This window comes from Ammospiza nelsoni, chromosome 8 (genome assembly GCF_027579445.1).
Source record: "Ammospiza nelsoni isolate bAmmNel1 chromosome 8, bAmmNel1.pri, whole genome shotgun sequence".
NCBI lineage: Eukaryota > Metazoa > Chordata > Aves > Passeriformes > Passerellidae > Ammospiza > Ammospiza nelsoni.
This window is the reverse complement of record NC_080640.1, coordinates 7,181,963-7,203,059: the sequence shown is the minus strand read 5'-3', so window position 1 is coordinate 7,203,059 and position 21,097 is coordinate 7,181,963. Positions and strand designations below refer to the sequence as shown.

The following is a 21,097-nucleotide window of genomic DNA, read 5'->3' as shown; positions in this document are numbered from 1 at the left end:
TCCAGCACAGGTGAAACACCCAGGCAGCTGCTGCCCTGCAGGGCAGAGACGTGGGACAGAGCTGAGGACCAGGGGAGGGACAGAGGAACAAGCTTGCTTGGGGACAACCATGTCCCAAAAGGGATGGGGAAAGCGCAGCCAGATTGCTGAGGGGCAGCAAAGTGGAAAGCAGAGCTGCAGTAACAGAGAAAGAAACCCCTGGAGCCCTGCAGCTGGAGGGGATTGGGTGGGGGAGTTACAAAGAGAGAGGAAAGCCCACAATCCAAGAAGGGAAGGCAGTGCATGGAAAAGGTACGTCCAGGCAGGAGAGAGCTGGGGCTCTCAGCTCAGGGCAGCAGCAGCGCTTAACATGAGCCGGGGCTAAACCCAAGAAACACCTGCACTGGGATGGAGGCTGTGGGGCTGGGGAGCAGGAAGAATCCTTGTGCTGTCTCCAGCAGAGAAAGAACAAGGAAACAGCCATTTCTGGGTTTAGTACTGAATTTAGGGTGCAGCATTTAGAAGGAAGAGCATGGAAGTTTTTAACACTTCTGAACCTCATCAGCTGCATGACAAAATGCTAATGGGAAGATGCATTTTATGGACATCAGAAAGTGATAAAATCATATAACCACTGAATGCAGAAATTCATCTTTATTTATGGGCTTCTATTCAAATTGTTTGATACCTTCAAGTCTCTTTACAACCTATCATTTCTGCAAATTTCTATGCAGCAAGAGCTATCTCTATGCCATTACACTTTGTGTCATGCCTCTCTCATGTTAAATTTCAAGCTGAGTGCAGATTGTACAGGACAATAGCCTGACACTTGGAAAAATTGTCAAAGCATCGCAGCAACTAAAGAACAGTTCCAAAAATAACTTAATTGTGGTAATGCTGTAACTATACTGACAGCATTATTGCTGCCTTAGTTTCATCCATGGAAAATGCAAGAATATAAAAATAATACCAAAAATAACATAAATTACAGAATTACATTTCATGAACAAAACCAGTCACATTTCTAAAAATCAAAGCTGTAAACACATTCCTTTCTAAGGTTAAAACAATATAATGTGCAAGTTAAAATAAAAAATGTTAGATACTTATCATAAATAAGTATCTGCCTTGCAATCCAGAAATCATTATTTCATCACACACAAGCATTTCACTCTTAGCATTTTTAACATACTGTCAACTCCTGACAGAAGGCATTGACTTCTCCAAGATTGTCAAAGATATCTCTGAGAGTCCAATACAAATAGGGTTATTAAAAAAAAAAGTTTAAAAATATCTTCAAACGTAAAGAGCCAGCGTGCAGAACACCTGCCATAAACTGCACCTTGCTGTGCCATCAAGAGACAGAAAGCTGCAGGATGCTGTTCTTTTGGTTTCACCAGGGAAAACTGCTTTCACACAAGGCATTTTGGAAGCCCTGCAAGGAAGGCTGCCATAGAAATCTGCCCACTCAGTGCAGCCCTCTCTTCCACCCTCACACCACCTTTATCACTGAACCAGTGACAGCAGTGGGGTCACCACATGAACCAAGCAGCTTCTGCTCACTCTCACCATGCAGCTGCTCCATCAGCAGGCTCAGTGTGTGCCACCCCTCACCCTGAGACACAGCAGTCTGCAGACACCTGACAGAACAGGGAACCCAGCCAACTCTGTGTGTCTGAGGTGCTCAGCAGCCCCTGCCTGCTCCTGCTCACTGCAACCCTGGAGTGCTGCTGCCTCTCTCAACAGATATAACCTCATTCTGCTTCCCTCCTCAGCAACCTGATCTCATAATCACACCAACACCACTGGCAGCTCCTCTGCCCTTTGCTCCTCTTTCAGAGAAACTCAAGTGCCACTTAAGTGAACCAGAAAGCTGGCCTGTTCTTGGGCAGCAAGAATACACAGTTTGCTGCCAAAAAATATATCTACATATATGTTCATTTAATGTCTGACCCACCACACCATAAGTGAGGCTTTCCTGCAAAGATGCAGATTAAGGGATGGCAGTTCCATTCTCCAAGGATGTTACTCTAGAAAAGATGTGATTTACTGCATACATTATATATAGTTGGTAATCAGGTAGGTACTTTATGAACACACAGTCATGCTTGTTCAACCAGCTATACCCAAACACTTCCCTTTGAGGCCTCAGGAAAATACTGCCCAACACTGAGTTTCCTTCAAGACTCCTAACTATTCCCTTACTACTCCTGGCATTAAAGGAGAGGCAGAATATTCATGCATAAATGCTTTGTGCTCAATCAGGTATTTCCTCCTTCCATGGAATGGATTTCATCTTGTATCCCATGTTAAAACAGGTTGACAAAGCCTGTCTAGACTAACAGGACAAGCAGAAACAATACATTTGCTCAAAGCTGTGCATTTTAAACACTTGAGGAACCAAGACCTTATCTTCTGTTTTACAGCTCTTCAAAGAAATTAGCAAAAAGGTTCCAATAATCTGACCAAGGAACTGAGAGTATTTACATATTCCTATTTTCAAGGCCTGCTGAAGGTAAAGAGTGAAGGCACTGCCTTTATAGGCCAGCCAATCAGTTACTTCAGCAAGGTACTTGATTCCCCTCTCATAATCAAATCTAGCTTCAAGAAATGCAGAAAACAGGATATTCAAAGAGTTTCTGCAAGCCAGCAGTCACCAAAGTGATTTTCTTTTGTGTGAAGTCCAATCTGATTATAAAAATGCAGAAGTGGAAATCAGGAACTGGTATCTATGCACCCTGATAACTTGTTATCTGCCTGGAACTCAGCCTAGTTGCCTCTGCAAAGAAAATCTGCACTCAGAAATGTCAAACAACACAAACATTGTACATGCTTAGATTTATTTTTGTCAAACTATTTTCATTCTCTTAAACACAGCTAAAATAGGTGCCTGGTTTGTCTGTTAGTTTGTCTTCTTGTAACAGGCCCAAATTCTCACTGAGGAAAAACAGACAGACTGGTTTTGTGTAAAACCAGCATTAAATATTGGTTCAAGGGCTATTATTTTAAAATACAGTTATGTGTGTAACAACGTAGGCTAAATATAAGAAGTTTTTACTTTTCTATTATCAGAGAGCTTGACCTCGTATCAGAAAATCAGAACTAAGCCAAAAAAAATACAACAGGAAACAGAATGCATCATAATGAAATAAAATTTTGATATGTTATGCTTAGTTCAGTGGGAACAGAATCAGATTGCAGGACTCCTATTAGCCTAACATGATCTGGTTTATTGTTTGTGAACTCGAGTGTATGCACAAGGTAACTAACATGAGGTAACTCAACTTTTTAAACTCAGCAGTAATGACATGGGGGGTAAGAGCTAATAAAAGCATCGCAGAGAGTCAACAGAAATCAACATTTTAAAATATATTTTTAAATTAAAAATATTTTAGAACTGCCTTTGTAGAAAAGTGGCAGCTCCTATAATCTTACAGAAATTTCATAAAAAGACATAGTGTTAAATTAGAAAAATACGTGGCATTTGAAATGCATGCAGATTTAGGAACAGAAACAGGATTAGAGGCCTCAGGCAACAGGAATTGGAGATGTCATACAGTATTAATTCATGGGAAAAGCCACTAATTCACATGGTACAAACCCCAAAAGGAAAAAGCAGTGAATCTCTTGGCTAGCAGAGAGATTCTAACTTATCTTTTTGATAAACAATATAAAAAAGGCCATACATGGATTCTACAAATGAAAAGTCATTTACCAGGTAGGAATAAAAGAAGTAAATAATAATTAAAGTGTCAGGGACTTGTTACCCAGAACACAGCTCTCACATCAGATCAAGAATTCCAAAAATGAACAGGGAAACCCTCCATTCTTGATTAAAAGAATTTTGGGGGGTAATGAAAGTTTTGGGGATATAAATTCACTATGACACAGCTTGCTCTAATTCAACAGAATAGCAGGAGCAGAAGATACAAGGAGAAGCACACAGAGAAGGAAACTCTATTTCTCTGCATTGTGGGGATTCAGATTGAAAAGCCCCAACATTCCTCCTCCACCTCTGCTGATGGACACTTTTCCAAGGAAACACCCAGCAGTTCATTGTCAGTGATGTCCCTACCCCAGCCCTGAGAAGAAAAATATAATGGGGAGGGGGCAAATAGGTGCCATTAATACTCAGAGCAGGTTTTATGCTGGGGAGAGGGAAAAGTCTGTCCCATCCTCAGTAAGGTGTTTTGCACACTGGATTCATTCTTTCCCCACAATCGACTTAGTGATTTGTGAATAAATTATACAAGATGCCTAAAAGACTTTGAAAAACTCAAAGGAAGTTAGGTAAACCATTGATCAAAACCTAGTCTCCTGAGCAAGGCAGAGATGCTAGAGGGAGACCCAGAGCCATCCTTGTGCATCCCACAGCCACCAGCACACACACACTCACTCCTGGGATCCCAGCACTGCTGACTGTATAGTCTCAACTTTTTCCACACAATAAAAAGCCACCTTACTGACCATAACTGCTCCTGTCTGCACTTACAGCTTATTCAGTGGGCAAACCAAAGCTGGTACCTTCCTGTGCTGAGCTCTAACAGGGAACGATACACTCCAGGAAGAAGCCCAACATGCTGTGCTACCTACTGAATTCTTGGTTTTAATTTAGAAGTTTACTATAACAAACACAAAATACACCCTTTTCTAAATATGAGCTTCCACATCTTCTACAGCAAAAGATTCCCAAATTTTTTAGATCAGACAGCCTCTCATGAGAACAGCAGAACCAGAACACTCCCTTTGGCTCATCTGATGGTATGTCATTTTCTTTCTCTGATCTGCTAATGACGCAAAAGGAACTTTGCAAAACCAGTTTACTACACTAAGAATAGTGGCAAAATAATTAATTTCTACCAGTCCTGTGCTTTAGCAAGTAGAAACAAGGCCTAACTAGCAGCATGTAACCAACCAATTCTCCACAGATTAACAGCAAACACTCTGTGTTCTAACAAATGTTCTGATTCATGCAGCCTGTTCTTTTAAGATTATTTCTAAACATAATGGATGTAAAAGAAAGAAGATTCACAAAGCTGAACAATGGGATAATAAGCCTATGAACAACTGGGCAACTCAGAAGTGAATCCATGGGAGGAGAGGATTTTGTCACCCTAAATGCATTGATCTAAATAGCCAACTCTTTTTAACACTGAGAATTCTATTTACACCACTTCACAGACATGGCTTAAGGCATTTTATTCAGATGGAGTGGCTCTCCCTTTTCTGTTGAAGTGAATGAGACATTTCAGAAACATTACTTTGTTAAATATTTCTGCAGATATGTACAGCTACATTTTTTATGCAAGATATTTTCTTACAAGGTGCCTGAGCTGACCACTATACTGTATCACCTAATACCAAAATAATAACATCTCTTCCAGTGGCAAAGCTCAATGTCAACTGCAATTCAAATTTAAGAGGCAAAATGTTCTCCAGGTAGTAAAAAGCCACAGACAGCTTTAAGAAGTTACTAATTCAAGCATCACCCCTTAATGTAGTGTGAAACTCAATTCTGAAATCCAATCAACAGATTTTGCATTTACTGTAGTTGTGACAGAAGTCAATGGCCTTAAAATGTTTTCACCTCTCAAAAGTTGCAAAGGTTCAAGCAAAAATGTCTGTTTAAGCAAAATCTTTACATCATAATAGCTAACCCAAATCTGTTACCCTCCAAAACTAACACACAAGTCTTCAGCAATTTCAAGAGCTGCTTAACAGGAAGAAATTCACACCCTTGAGGCAGAACCACCACATCTGACATGGTAGTTAAAAAAACATTCAAACCTAGATATGCCCAAAACAAAAAAACAAGACAGCCCAGTCTTTCAACTAGGAAGACTCAATTTTAGTAACAGGTTTAGCCATATATTCCTGATTTTTCTCCTAAATCAACATATTGATGCTTGAATTGAAGAGAATGTGGTGTCCTGTCTCCGTAGGGAAAGCAATTTTGAACATCAGAAGAGAATTACATCAACTTTAACTGGTTTTAAAAATTATCCTTCATTTTTTAGGCTTATGTACACTACAAAAGTGTACATATCTGACACAAAACAGTCATCTCAGCCAATGATTTCCCCTTTTACATAGCACGAAAGAAAACTACTATGATTTTCTACACTACCACAAAAATAAATACAAAAGGTGGCAAAGACAATACCTTTGATATAAGTCCAAGTAATACAGGACCACAGAATGGGTTTTGTGGTATGAAAGAGTTAATTGCTGCTTTTAATTACACAAAACTAATGGGAGTGAACACTGCAGCAACATCTATAAACACAATGACCACATTAGCAGAACACCAGTTATGAAACCCCTGCCAACACTACTTGTACAGGGATTGTTTTGTTTGTTTTAATCAAATTTTATGAAGTTCTGCTGTATTTGCAGAGCTCTGCAAAAAACCTGTAAGGCTAAGGAGTTTTAAAGAATGTAATGCAATAGTAACCATGACAATGAGAAAAATGCTTTTGCTAATCTTTTTCTTTCAGCTGACAATACTTTCAAATACTGGTGTTTTTACTCTAGATGACAACTTTTGTTTGTTCCTCACTATGAATTCTAGGCCTGCCATCCTTGTATACCTGAAATTTTCGACCAAGGGAGCAGCAATTTGGGTTGCACTGAAAACATGGGATGAGTTCTAACTGTGATAAGATGGACATCATCTGTAGGCAACTATATCTTACTTGTTATTCTGAATAGGTGCATTAAAATTACATTTTTAAGGTAATTATTCTGCAAGTAAATGGGGAACCTAAAAAAAAAAAAAAAAAAAACAGAAAGGCAGAATGCAGATAGGATATTCCTCTGGAGATCACAAAACTGCTGAGATATGTTAGAATCTGGCCCCAGGCAGGCTGATCATAAACTTTAAGAAAACAGCCCAGAACTCCTCTGCACTGATTTTGTCTTGGTTTTATATTAAGTTGGAGTTTTAAGTAATAAAAAATAAAAGAAATAAAGATTTTTCAGACATTTATCTTTGCTCTCTACCATTTCTCCAACAGGCTTGCTCACCAAACAGGACAAGACAATGTTTTCATCAAAAGATGTATGGGATAAGTCACATATTGAAAAGTGACTAAAGGGACGATTTTCAAAGGCATTAAGATACCTATAGATGCATTAAGCACTTAAAATTTTCAAAACTGCCTGGGCATCCAACGCCTATTTAAATCACTTAGTCCTTTTTGAAAATCCCAATGGGCAGTTATCTACATTTTATGTGTCTATATGCCTTTGAAAATCTGTACCATTAAATACTTAACAACCTAAGTACCCCTGGATTTTAATGGGACTTTGAGTCCTAAAAAGTGTAAGTACATCTGAAAATTGGTCAAGCCACTCTCTTTGGTCTTTTTCCCCCCTTTCTTTTAAAGAGGCATCTCCTAATGCTCATGCATATCATGTCATTTAAGCAGAGCTTCAGCACTATCCAACTTAATACACTGAGTTGTGCACATTTGGTATGTTTTATGGAGCTAAACAAATAAAAATCCAGAGTACAGACTGCATCCTCAAAAAAGACTTTTTGAAGCTCCTAAAAAGAAATGAAATTCCAATCTGTAACCTCAATGAATGCTCCCAAAAAACCACGTTTTCAGTAAATGTGACCTCACATGAGAACAGCTTAGGCTGGTAAAGAACCAACACCATTGTTTAATACCCATGCAACATATTCAAAATAGCACAAAAAAGTTCTGAAAGGCAGCCACACAGCAACAAGAAAAAACAGAAAAAGGAGGAAGTTGTGAATAGGCTCTTTAAAAAGGCAGCAGTTTCAGAAAAGAAGACAAGCTTTAATTCTGAATTTTCTTTTTTTTAAAAACTGTATGAAACTATAAAGCATTCCCTTATGCAAGCATTTGAAAGATCTATCTTCTGATCTTCTGTAATGTCAATAGGAGGTAACTTGCACTGACCAAACTCCCAAAAAGGAACTGATTTGTAAATTAGGAACGCAGGGAATCAGATTGCCACCTACAGGAAAATTTAGCATTTATTGTCAAGAATGACTCAAAAAGAATACAAATTGCCATCCTGCCAAGCATTCTTTCATTTCAAAACCAATTAGTCTTTTCTTTTGTGCAACTATATCATGAGCTTCCTAAAACCAGGAAGCCATTATAATTTCTTTTTATTTATGAGTACGGCTTGAAAGTTCCATAATTCAATTACAAAATCACGTGTCAAGTAAAGAATTTTAAGTCTGCTTACCTGATACCATTGGTGCTAGCCTGAATATGTCTGATAGTCTGCTGTTAACTGGCTCATAAGGGGAATCTTCAAGCAAGTCATTTCCTAAGGACAAAAAAATATTTGGATGTTTTTCTTACACATGAATTCAGGATAAGATTTTTTTGTTTATGTTTACTCCATAACAGTGAAAAGTACTCCCTTTTAATCCTTTTAAAAAGTTTATATGGCTACTTCTTCTCAAATAATTACCTCTAAAAACACCTGAAAGAAGCTAATTATTTTTCCCTGTCACTTGAGCTCTTCTCTCCCTCCTCCCTGGGTAAGGTCATAATTTGCAGACAGCCTGTGACATCACAGGGACTGTCCCATCTCATGCCAGCAGGAGAGAAGCTGTAGCAAGGATGCTCCTCTTCATTCACCATAACAGCAGAGCTCTTTTTCAGAGAAGCTCAGCTAACAGCCAAAAACTAGCATCTCTGGTACGAAACACTGCTGACAAGATGCTGCTGAAGAGAAACTTTTTATGATGTAGAAAACGTCTGTTATTACCTTCAGCAAAAAAATATATATGGACTCATTAAAACATACGGATAAATTAACAGAAAGGGATTTTTTCCCTTTTTGCAGAAGCAACTTAAAAAAAAAGTTAAAAGGGGAGCACACTGAAGTGAGAGATTGCACCTTCAACTCCAGGGCCACAACAAGACAGGACCAAAAATGATGTGTCTCATATGAAGACCTGACTGAGAGACATCAGATTTCTCAGACTAAGAGAAATCTGCCTTATGAATATGAGTAACAGAGCAGTCCTGAGTCAGTCACTGCCGTATGTCTTCTAAGTGGCCCATCTACATGCTGTAGGAACCATAAACTTTGGGGCTTTTTCTGCCTCTGGGACTACTGCTAGTAAATACAGGAAAGGAAAACATTAACTTTCACTTAAAACAATCTTCTCATTATATTTAACTTTCAGTAAAAAGGCTAAGAAACTAGTCCCAGTGTCCTGTTAGGTGAGTCCTAATTACGGAGTTTTAACATGATTAGGAGAATGTCTCCAAAAATGACTGTTTTTGTGATGCTCGTGCCCCTATCTTTGGCTGCGGTTTAGGCAGGTCACTGGGTCCCTGGAGGAAGCTCTGGCTGTGGCTCTGGCAGCCCGGCAGCGGAGCCGCAGCTGCGCGGGGCTCCAGGGGCGGCAGCTGCGGGCACGGCCAGAGCCTCGGGGGCACAGCCAGAGCTTCGGGGGCACAGCCAGAGCTGGGGGCACGGCCAGAGCCTCGGGGGCACAGCCAGAGCTGCGGGCACGGCCAGAGCCTCGGGGGCACGGCCAGAGCTGCGGGCACGGCCAGAGCCTCGGGGGCACAGTCAGAGCTGCGGGCACGGCCAGAGCCTCGGGGGCACAGCCAGAGCTTCGGGGGCACAGCCAGAGCTGCGGGGGCACGGCCAGAGCTTCGGGGGCACGGCCCCAGAGCCGCGGGGGCACAGCCAGAGCTGCGGGCACGGCCAGAGCCTCGGGGGCACAGTCAGAGCTGCGGGGGCACGGCCAGAGCCTCGGGGGCACAGTCAGAGCTGCGGGCACGGCCCCAGAGCCGCGGGGGCACAGCCAGAGCTTCGGGGGCACAGCCAGAGCTGCGGGGGCACGGCCAGAGCTTCGGGGGCACGGCCAGAGCCTCGGGGGCACGGCCAGAGCCTCGGGGGCACGGCCAGAGCCGCGGGGACACGGCCCCAGAGCCTCGGGCTCGGAGCCCGGCCGAGCCTCGGGGGCAGCCGCACACCCGCACCCTGCGCTGGGGGCTCTGCGTTCGCCACGTACCCTGCAAGCTCTGGTACATGCTCCAGTAAATGCGCAGGCAGTTCTTCTCCTTCTTCATGCCCCTCTTGCAGCGGCAGTTGTACAGGGATTTCTGCTTGAGAGCTTCCATGGCGCTCCTGCATTCGTCCTTGGCCTCCAGGCCCGTGGCCCGGCTGAAGTTGCTCTCTTTGCCGGCTACACACTGCCTCAGTGTCCTGAATTTAGTACTACAGCTCTGCTCCTTCAGACACTGATCGCTGGCTTTCACGCAGTCCAGGCGCTCCCCTCCAGGCAGCCCGCTCACTTCTGCGGACAAAAGTACATCTATGGAGAGCAGACACAAAGCGACCCGCGCTCTTTGGGGGAGCAGGGTGCCCGGAACCCCAGATCCTGAGCAGCACTCGGGAGGCACGGGGCACCTCCTCACGCTGCACATGCGGCCAACCCCGGGGGCAGCACCTTGCAAACCTCCTGGCTCCATGCTACGCCTTAGGAAAAAGCACACAGGGTTTCCATGGGCTTAGATCCACTTTTCGGGGAGTCCAAGGAAACAGTATTTTTTAACCCTAACGGCTGATGTATGAGGAAACAGAAAAATGAAAGAAACCCCGGAGGGATTAATGTGCTTGATAAAACAAGCATTTGTTATTCCATAGATCCATTTTGGTGAAACAAATCAGCTTTCCATTCCAGGGTTTAACTAAGGGGTTAAATATTCAGCCTCACTTTCCACAAGAGCTTTGCTGTAATTTCACTTACATCCAGGAACAGCCCGCTCAGAGAGATAAGTATCCTCACTGATTGATATTAACCTGTCTTTGCGTCAGTCACTTTTTAAAGGCTGTGCACATTTTTGCTTGTTCTATATGCATAAAGGTAGAATTTGTTACTTCTCCCCCCTCCCCAGTTCTCTCCACGTATGATGCTTTTGCAGGAGAACAAAGCAAATTGCATTAACTCTCTCCTCTCCATCGTGCCCCCGTCATGCTCCCTCAGACACATGCGGATGGAAACGCAAACCTCTCCTGTGGAAAGGAAACCAGTTTGGGCTGCAAAGCACTACCAGTCGGGCAGGTTGCCAGGTTCAGGTGAAGAGGTAATCCTTCAGCTGGTCTTGTCATCCCCCACCCTCCCCAGGCAGCCTTATTTTATTTAAATGAAAAGTTTCCCTGTAACTTGCGAGAACCCAATTTAACAAGAGGCTAAACAGGCAAGTACCGAAGTCTGTAACCTACAGAGATTTTATGTAGACCGGACTAACTGATGTGAGGCAGAGCCATTAAAACTACTGGAAACTTCACTGTTCTGCCTAAACAATAGACTGACAAGCATCAGGCTCCCGGTCCCATAAACCCTATGCCTTGCTTTATGAAGCGATGTGCAGACCGAAATCAGGCACCAGCAACTTACCCACTAAGGGCAAAGCGAAGTACAAGAGAACGAGAAACATCTTGCTGTCTTCGGATGGTTTCCCCAAACGACTTGATGTGTCACAACAAAGATGATCAGCATGTAGATATTCCAATACCGCCGAGGTCTAAAGGCTCCAAGTTCAGATCCATTGAATTCAAGGGGGAAGGAAAAAAAAAAGCCACCAAGCAAAAAAAACCCCACAACCGCCTCTCCTCTTCACCGCTACCACCACCGGCGGCAGGAGCAGCGACGCAAACGCTGAGCTTTTCCCTTAGATTTCAGGTCTGAGCAACCTGCAGGCACAAGCGCTGACTCCAGTGCGGGAGCGAGAGGCGCACGCACGGTTTATGTGTGTGTGTCGGTGATGTGTTGTGTGAGTGAGCGGCGGCGGGGCAGGAGCGCCGGTCGCCTCCTTGGGTGGGCAGCGCCTGTTCCCAGGGAGGGACCGAGAGGCACGGGGGGCGGGAGGGGGTGCACACACCAGACCCGCAGCGCCCGCCCGCCCCCGGCCGCGCAGCCGGGGCCAGCCGCCGGCGTCAGCCCCGCTCTACCAGCCCCGCTCTACCAGCCCCGCTGGCAGCGCCTCTGACAGCCCCTCCCGGGGCAATTCGCCTTTTCACCCCCCCGACCGCAACTTTATTGACGCGGGGGCCGGGGCGGTGCGCGGGGCGCGCAGGCTGCGCGGAGCGCTCGCCGCCGGGGCGGAGCGGGGGTGGCCGCGCTGCCGGCAGCCAAACTTTGCCAGGGAAAACTGGGACGGGCGGGAGGCGCGGCCGCTCCGGTTCCGCCGAGTTCCCCCTCGGCCCCGGCGCTCCCCGGCGGGAGCGGATCCCAGCGGGCGCCGCCGGCACCGGGCGAGCCGGGGAGAGGCGGCGGCCCCGCGGGGATGCTCCGCTCCGCTCCCCGCCCTCCGTCCGCGGGGCTCGGCGGTCGCGGCCTCCCCCTGCCGGCCCCGCCGCCCGCGGGGGAAGTCCGGGGCGTCCCGCAGGGCCCCGGGGCGGCGGGAGCACCGCCCGTCCTTCCCCGCCCCGCGTCCCCGCGGTGCGCGCTGCGCTCCGGCCCGCGGCCGGGGCCGAGCGCTGTGTATCGGCTTCCACTTGGCTCCTGAATAAACAAAGCGAACATATGTCCCATATTCGTGACAGATGGTTCAAACAGAGAACTATTTAGTGGTTTTCCCGCAGTTGCTACTATGTACCACTCCCCCGAAACCCAACAAAATGCAATTAGCCTAAAATAGCTTCAGCTTCCAGATTTCCTTATTTTCATGTGTGGAAAATTTGATTCAGGTGTTTTAATGTTCTGGCTGCGATCAAATGTGTTAAGTTGTTTTGGGGTTATTTTTTTCTATTTTTAAAAGAAGTCAGCGTATATGTTCCTTGGCAGTTTTGTCAACCAGCTATTTGGCCCATTCGACTCAAGGAATTTACTTCTCCTTGCAATAAATTTTGCCTAAAGGAGTTTGAGTCGCCTCATGAGATGGGAGATGATCAGGCTGGCCACTTTTATAGCAAAAACTGGATGGCAGATGGAGCTAAACTGTTGAAAGGTACTTCAAAACACTTATTTAAAAGCCTAGCATATGCCAGGATATACTGAGAGTACAACATTCATAGAACCCAAATGGAAAGGGCTTATTTTTGTTTGCTTTGCTGTTCGTTTTTTTTTTTTTCCCTCTCTTGCCACTTTTTCTAAACAGATGGATTTGCATTATACCCAAAAAAAAAAAAAAAAAAGAGCCCCAAAACCCATGACCCTCAATAAAAATAAAACAAACAAAATCCAACAGAACCCAAAAAAACCTGTGTAAAGTACCGGTTCTCTCAGCTAAAGTATAATAGTGATATCAAGTTGAAACTGATTAAGTCCCAAGTTTTGTGGTTTGGTTGTTTAATGTGAAGAGTCATATACTATAATATGGTCACGAAGTCTATTATCTGCTGCACATACAAGGATGTAACTGGAGGAACAAAAACAATGACCAGATTTCTGGAGTATTTCAGGGTAATTAGAAGGTGCTAAGCTGGTGATAGCATTGACGATTGGAGACAGCTTCAGCTTTTCAAATCGCTGGTATTTAATGAAACAAGTTGGTCTTCTAAACACTTCAATAGAAATTGAGCTGAGTGATACAGAGAGATGATTACTTCTTCACTGGTAATTTTGACATCATTAAGGCACACAGATAAGCTCTGTATAGAAGTTATCTGTGTATCTAACACAAAGGTAGCATAATTCTCCTGCCATTTAGAAGCCTAAGTCAAGAATAGCTACAAGATTTACAGCAGTGTATAGCAACTAAGAATAAGACTGAAATCCAGGCCACTTTTTACAAAACCATTAATGTCCTGAAACACATACATACAACACATACATACAAACACACATACATACATTTGGCATTTAAAAAAGCAACACATTGTAAATCTCTGCATTAGTAACTACTTTTGCTGCTATAAAACAGCTTTTGTGGGGTGTTTCCTGTTACAGTAAAACTGAACTCGCATTTTAAGTGTTAAAAGTTGAATAAAATGTCGCTGACAGTTCAGAAATAACAAAAACAGCTGGAAAACATGCATCCAAAACTATCTAAACACTCCTCTTGCCAGTATTTTGACTCATCTCTGGAAAACTACCACCCAAAGTGAAAAAAGGTTAAAAGGTTTTAATCGAGGAAAAAAGTTTAAGATGCAACCATGTTTAAAGGTCAAGATCCAAGAAGAAAGTCCATGCTGCATACAGTTGCTCAGAATATCCAACTGCTACACACTCCTTAACCAGGACAGTAGGTGGGAGACAGCTCCTTACCAACCACAAGGACATTTTTCCATAGCAGATATTATTTTTTTTTTATTTTTCTCTTTCATATATGGAATTATTTATAAATTTCTGTTGTACAAAAAACTCCATAAGCCACTCTATGGCTGGAGTCATAATCCTTTGGGTCTTTGCACAGTGTTTTCCAACTGCCTTTTACTTGCCCTGGGGTAAAATTAAGTCATTGACTGTTTTGCTGTTGATTTCAGTCAAACCAAGGTCTGGTCTGCCTTACAATTTGTATCTGTCAATCACTCAACTCATGAAACTCTTCAGATAAAAGAAAAGTAAGAGTAAGCCACACAGAAGTACTTAATGCAAATACTTTAAAGATATTTAAGCTTTTTTAAATATTCTGCTGGTCAAGTTTTATAAAAACGTTTCAGAACAATTAATATAACATACATAAGGTGCAGCTGGTGAGGACAAACACATCATTACAGGAAGGATGATGACACAATCACCCCTGCATTATTGTTTAAAGGCCATTACAGTACAAAAATGTGGAAGGCAGAACCAAATAGTCCAAGCTAGTTGCTGCCAGCATTAACTGCCAGTAATTCAGTCTTTATGCAGTTGTAGTTACTGATTTCTTCCTAGTTGGAAGCTGTTATACTTCATTGGAAACTTTTCACAAAGAAAAGGCAAAGAAATGTGGATAGTAGTGTTCTTTGACACTAAGACTTCAGTAAAATTAGTGCTTCAAACCCTTTTCTTTCTAAGTAGGTTGAGGTAAGTGTAACACTGGGTAGTTTTAAGCTTCCTGTCACCTTGCAGCCTGGGCCCAAATGCTCTGAATGCAACAACAGCAGTCTGTATCCATCCAGGATACAGCTGGATGATACCCCAGGATACAGCATCCACCTGCTCCTGGAGGCCAGGCATGCACAGCAAAATCAGAACTTTGCTGCATTCTGTCCTTCTGCCTCCTCCTCTGCATGTGAACCAATGACAGCAAACTCTTCAGAGGTTCCCATGCAGAGGTGCCTCCCTCAAAGGCAGTTCCACCTGCAAAGGCTGCAGTGTTGGAGCATTGTGTTGGGTTGTTCTGGCTGGCAGCAGCTCAGATGACAATGTACCCCTGAGCTGACGAGGAGGCTGAATTAATCCATTGCCTGGCCCAGGGTTAGCCTGCAGATTCCCTTTGCCATCTCTGCCACAGACCTCCTTTTAAAGAGTGAACCCTGCAAGAAAATATTGGAGTTGGAGCCACTGAGCCCAGGGAACCTTACACAGAATTATCTGCAGTGCTGCTAGGTATGTGAAGGGAAAGTATGCTGAGAATAAGAACAGGGCCATGAACTTTAAATACGATTCTTAGGGGAGTGAAGAGGTGAAGCAAAGCTAAAGTTGAACTAATGAGTCAGATCCAGCAGGTGGGGGAGAGCAAGCTAGTGATGGGAAAAAGTCTCTGTGCTGTGGGAGCACAAAAAGTAGTGTTTACACAGGAGGCTTTCTTCAATAATGAGAAAGGGATAATAGAGTTAGAGAATTATTAGGGACTGGGGGAACAGTCTGAACTGCATTTTTTGTCTTACATTTATCTGCTTACCATGAAGTCAAAGTGCCTTTTGGTGGGAATAAGGCAAGAAGGATTTGCTCAAGGCATTAAAGTTTTGTAAAGGGCAGATTAAATAACAGCACTCCAAAAATCAATTTTGAGGGGCTTATGAAACCTTGAATGGGCTTTTGCAGCACAAAAGCAAGATTGAGTTTTTACTGAACCTGTCATTTATTTGGGTTTAGAGCTTTCAGTAAGTATCAGAAAAAAAAACATAAAACAAAAGCAAAGTAAGCAATGAGCATTCACACAGAAGTCAAATAAAAAACACGTGGAGGTGCAATCCACATTACTAAGTGACTTAATTGATGCAAAAGTATAAGAAAAGAAAGTCAAGGTTTCATGTCTGCCATCCCCCATCCCCTCTCCCCGAGCTTTAATCAGACCTGGTTGTGAATTCCCACAGCTCTTCTTGGCCAGGAAGTTTTTCCTAAACTCTTTCTTCCCTGTTCTCACCAAAAGTTGTGCTGATATACTGTCAAGCCACCTGGAAGGAGGAAAAAAGAAAAAAAGAAGAAAAGAAAGGAATAAAAATAAAGCAAATAAAGCTACAAAATTCAGTAGAATAGGTACAGAAACACCAAAAGAGTACAATGCAAGTCAGAGTTTGCAGTTAGAAACACAACACACTGGTTACCCCAGAAAACATGAAAATGCTGATGGAACTGCAGCTATTTGTGAAGTTATCTGATAGAAATGATTCCGTTTAACTTTAAGTGGTGATCTAAAGGCATAGGCTCTGATATTTGCCCACACTGGTAAGAAAAAGGTTGTTAGGAAAAGCCATCCCTGGATTTGGGATTTTTACTTTAAAAATGGGGTAATACTTCCCCCTAGCCGCTGGTGGGGACAGTGCAGGCTGGCGTGGACAGGGATTCTGCCTTTCAGGAAACAAGGCACAGAATTCCATGGCACAGGAGGATCCAGCAGCACGGAGACTCGATGTGATGCATTACGTAAAAACATAAATGATTACCAAAAAATTAAATATAATCTGTTAATTAGTAGTAATTCAAGTGCCCAGGGAATCTAGAGCAATACAATTCAGATGCTACAACAGCATCATTTGAAACTTCAGCTTTTGGATCAGTTGGTCAGAGTACAGTGCTTATAAGGCCAGGGTTGTGGGTTTGATCCCATATGGACCATTCATTTAAAAGCTGACTCAGTGATCCTTCTCGATCCCTTCCAACTCAGAATATTCCATGTGATTCTGTGAAATGCATCAGCAGCATCAACCTTTAGCATCCCCTGGACATTGACAACCAATGTGATTAAACCAAGGCCACATTATGGTTTGGTAACTTGGAACCTTCCTTTTGTCTTAAAAATTCCAGTGATTACTGGAATTATACAGCTTGGGCTAGTGGAATCCATTCGATCCTGAGCCACAGGACAGGTAACCCTACCTTATACTACATAAAATGTCTTTACATTAATGAACCTATGTCATGGTTTTTGCAGAAAAACTAGAGCTAGGAAATTACTTATCCTGATTGTCTATTGCTGTAAGAATATCTGATCCACACTGCTTTAAAAACATAACTACATGAGCATTTCAGACCATTGAAATCAGATGCTTGATCTGAGAAAATCCATGTTAAAATCTGAATGTTGGTATCTTGTATTTGCATACTGCTTCACTTACACGTGGATTCATTTTCCTCCCATTTTTAATTGAAAGTGATGAAAATTCTGTGTATAAAATGGTGTGTAAATGTGAGATTTTCTGTTCAAACACGCACAGCTCTAGTGGTGGGTATTCAGCTTTCACTGTTCATGCTACACTAGATGCACACACACTAACAGAGCAAAGCAAATTAAATCAGAGAGGAACATTTTCCTTTCACTTACTGTACATATCGTCTTCTAAATTGTGGAACCAAATTTGCCCTGACACCTGCCCTGTGTAGGGAAGTCAAAAAAATATGTATGGAGGTTAAAGCCATTTTAGAATTTAGTGACCAAAGGCAAAATTATCATCTTGGATTGTCAAAGCCGTATTTTCTGTACGTTTGCTAGAATAGCCCTGACGAGTGAAATAAATTTTTCTCCTGATGGTATCACCAAAACTGTAATTTTATTGGAAGTTTCTCTAAAGGTTAGTGACTCTGTCAGTGTTAATTTCTGTAATCTCTGTTTCATCAGTCTTCCTCTGAGGTAAGGAATTTTGGGGACAAAAAGTCACAAGATATTTATATTGGAGGTGAAAGGATATCAAGGAAAAATGGAAGTGGAAGAAACTAGTGCTGTGAATGCCATGAGAATTTTACTGAGAAACCAAAACTGACTATTCTCAGATACCTGCTGTCACCTGCATGTCACAGTATCTCTACCTTTAAAAGAGCAGCAATATTGGGGGGGGTATTGTTTGCTTTGTGGTTTTTTTTTGTGGGGAAGGTGGAGGGGTTTGTGCCTTGTTGGGATTTAAGGAGGGGTTGTGTGTTTTTATAAGTTGCTTTTTGGGTTTGGCTTGTGGTGGATTTTTTTTTATTTGGGGTGGATGGGAAGAGGTATTTGTTGGTTTGTTTACTCAGTTTTAAGAATAGCTGCAAAAGCTTCAGAAAAACATGAAAAAACAGATCAGAATTTGAACTCAGAGGCTTAATCATAAAAGGTATTGAATAAGTATGGCATGAAAAGGCAATATTTCTTGAATCAGGAACATCTCCTTAATTAACACTTTTTTTTGTTTTTAATATAGTTTAGGAAGAACCTTATGATGAGATAAGTCTCCTTAATCCAATTGATTATCAGATGGGAACAGTGTTGAAAATCAAGACCTGTTTGTTCTATTTGAATACCCCATAATCCCATTACTTGGCTTCTCTGCTACTGCTGCAGAATTCTGAAGGAGCAGTGCACACACCAGAGCAGTGAACATGACAGACTCTGAAAACCAGAGTCCCAGCTGATGGTATTTGCAGTTTCTTCCCTTTTCTGTGAGCACTCATTGGATGAATACAGCTCTGTCTGTTCAGGGAGTTTCCCTGGTTTCATCATGTGATGCACAGTTAAATCTACAGCACTTGTTTTGGATGGATGGAGTTACCTGCTGGGAGCACCAATAAAGGAAGCATTTTTGCATGTCTGCATCTGTCCTGCAGTTTCAATGGCAGGCATAATTCATGTGAAAAAAAAACAATGCAGACTTTTAAATTTGGTCCTGAAAGTCATTTACATGTATTCTGAATATCCCAGAATAAAGTGTATCCTAACTCAGCAGTAAAAGTAACCATGTGTGAAGGACTCCACACTCTGTCTGTCCCTCTGTGAGGAATATGGATATGGAATTACCATTTTCTCCACACCCAATTCATCCCTGAGAAACATTTCTAAAGGCCATATTTGTGAACTCAGCAATGGCTGTAGACAGGAGCATTTGAGATATGTAACTTACTTTATAAATGGCTAAAAGACTAGGAATATTCAGCCCCAAGTAAGGAAAAGGAATAAGTTTCTGATGAACTCATTTTCATAGGAATTTCTGAGTTATTAATTTATGAAAGAAGAAAAAACTGTTTGCAGACAAAATGTTAAGATAAAGTGTAAATACTTTACAGTAAATTTAAAGCTGTAACAAATTACCTATATGCTCACATTGTGACCCCTCCAAGTTTTTGACTTGTTTAATTATTCAGTAGAACACTATTTATAACAAAATAATGCAAACTTGTTTAAACATGTACAATGATGGCACCTTGCCAGTATGAAATGTAAGCATGATGTTCACAGAATTGCAAAAATCCAAAGCAATTGAGATTAATATCATGGTTTCTGAATTTGATTATATTATAATCTTTATGACTGGAGCTAGTCAGAAATTTTTTGATTTTTTTTTTCTTTAATTCTTCTTATTCTTAGAATATTTTCAATATGGTAAAAAAAAACTGAGATAATAGTTGTCACTTTGTCACTATCTACAAGTTCCATGTCATCATCAAAGCCATGCTATTTCCTATGATTTTTGAATTTGCCCATTTTTTGCAGAGATTCAATAAAGATCCAGGTAATATTTCAAATATCAAAATTATATTCTTTCTATAATTAAAAAGAATTTGACATGTTTATGTGCTTTTTGACACTTATCCATACCCATCTTTAATCTACTGTAAACAGATTGAATTAAAGTGATATGCCAACCCTAAAATACAAATAGCACAAATTTCAAAATTATTGATTTTTGACAGTGCTTGCAGGCATTAAGCAATACTTTTTCAGACATTTAAAATAGCTCACTTCAGCACACAGACACTGTATTGAAGAAAAGCTGAAAATTTACTGACTGCTCAGTCAATATTAATTTAAAATTGAGGTTTAGATCTTTGCTAAAAGTGAAAAAAAAAAACATTTAAAACTCCTTTTAGCCCATGGGATACCCTCTTCCTCAACTCAAATCACCATATTCTTACCATATTTCAAGGTCTCAATCCAACAGTTTTGCAAAGGAATCCAGTATCTTGTAATTACAACGAGCAGTGAAATACTGTGCTGACTCCTTGGAGTTAGACATAGTAGAGTTTGCTTTCCATCTTGTGGGTGGACTTGTAAATTCAGCCCCACTCAGGTTTCCTTGAAAGGGAGGTGACCAAACACTTTGCTGCTCCATCTGAGGTGATCTGGGACACTGGTGCAGCACACAAGTAAAATCTCACAAAGGTAAGAGACTTCTGCCAACAGAGGCTGGGGTCTGCTTAGCAGCAGGACTTTGTGGGTATCAGGAAACAAAGGCTTGAAAGCACTGATGTTTGTATCACAGTTTTCCTGAGGAATAAAAGGAGAATAAATGTTTGATGACAATAATTTAGACAACAACAATAAATAGGTTAGGGCACATAGGAGAGAAGTATTATGGTATCTAAAATGTTTAAAATGAAGCTGCCTTCAAATATCCTGTGTTTCTGACTAAAACTTAAAACAAGCCAACTTAAAATGACCATCCTGGTTTAGGCCACGTAGAGTTAGTAGTTACAGCGCTGAGTTTGGATTTAGGATGAGAGTAACATTTATAACACAATGATGTTTAGTTGATGCTGAGCAGTGCTTACACCATACAAGGAATTTTTTTCTATACCCCATCAGTGAGGAGGCTGGGGGTGCACAAGGAGCTGGGAAGGGTCAGAGCCAGGACAGCTGACCCCAACTGACCACAGGGATATTCTGTACCATGGCCCATCATATAAATTTGGGGGATAGCTGGCTGGGGACTGCTGCTGTGGAACAGGCTGAGCAGAATTCTGTCTGCGGCAAGCAATTGTTTTTCATTTGCATCCCTTATTTTTTGGGGTGGTTATTTATCTCTTTCTGTTATTTTCCTTTTCATTCCA

The 21,097-nt window shown here is 42.1% G+C and overlaps 1 protein-coding gene across 2 annotated transcripts in view; it reads right to left on the bottom strand.

Annotated features, from left to right (window-relative positions):
- The window catches only part of GFRA1 (GDNF family receptor alpha 1), a 139,382-nt gene extending 127,635 nt beyond the window's left edge, over positions 1 to 11,747 (bottom strand). The window contains exons 1-3 of one of the 2 annotated variants that reach the window (XM_059477208.1): positions 11,390 to 11,747; positions 10,001 to 10,285; positions 8,206 to 8,289 (exon numbers count right to left, since the gene is read on the bottom strand). In XM_059477208.1, the coding sequence (XP_059333191.1) occupies positions 8,206 to 8,289; positions 10,001 to 10,285; positions 11,390 to 11,429 (409 nt within the window). In that variant the 5' untranslated portion in view covers positions 11,430 to 11,747. The remainder of the gene's footprint in view (positions 1 to 8,205; positions 8,290 to 10,000; positions 10,286 to 11,389) is intronic. The other variant, XM_059477210.1, reaches the window with a different exon arrangement.
- Between the last annotated feature and the right edge of the window lie 9,350 nt (positions 11,748 to 21,097).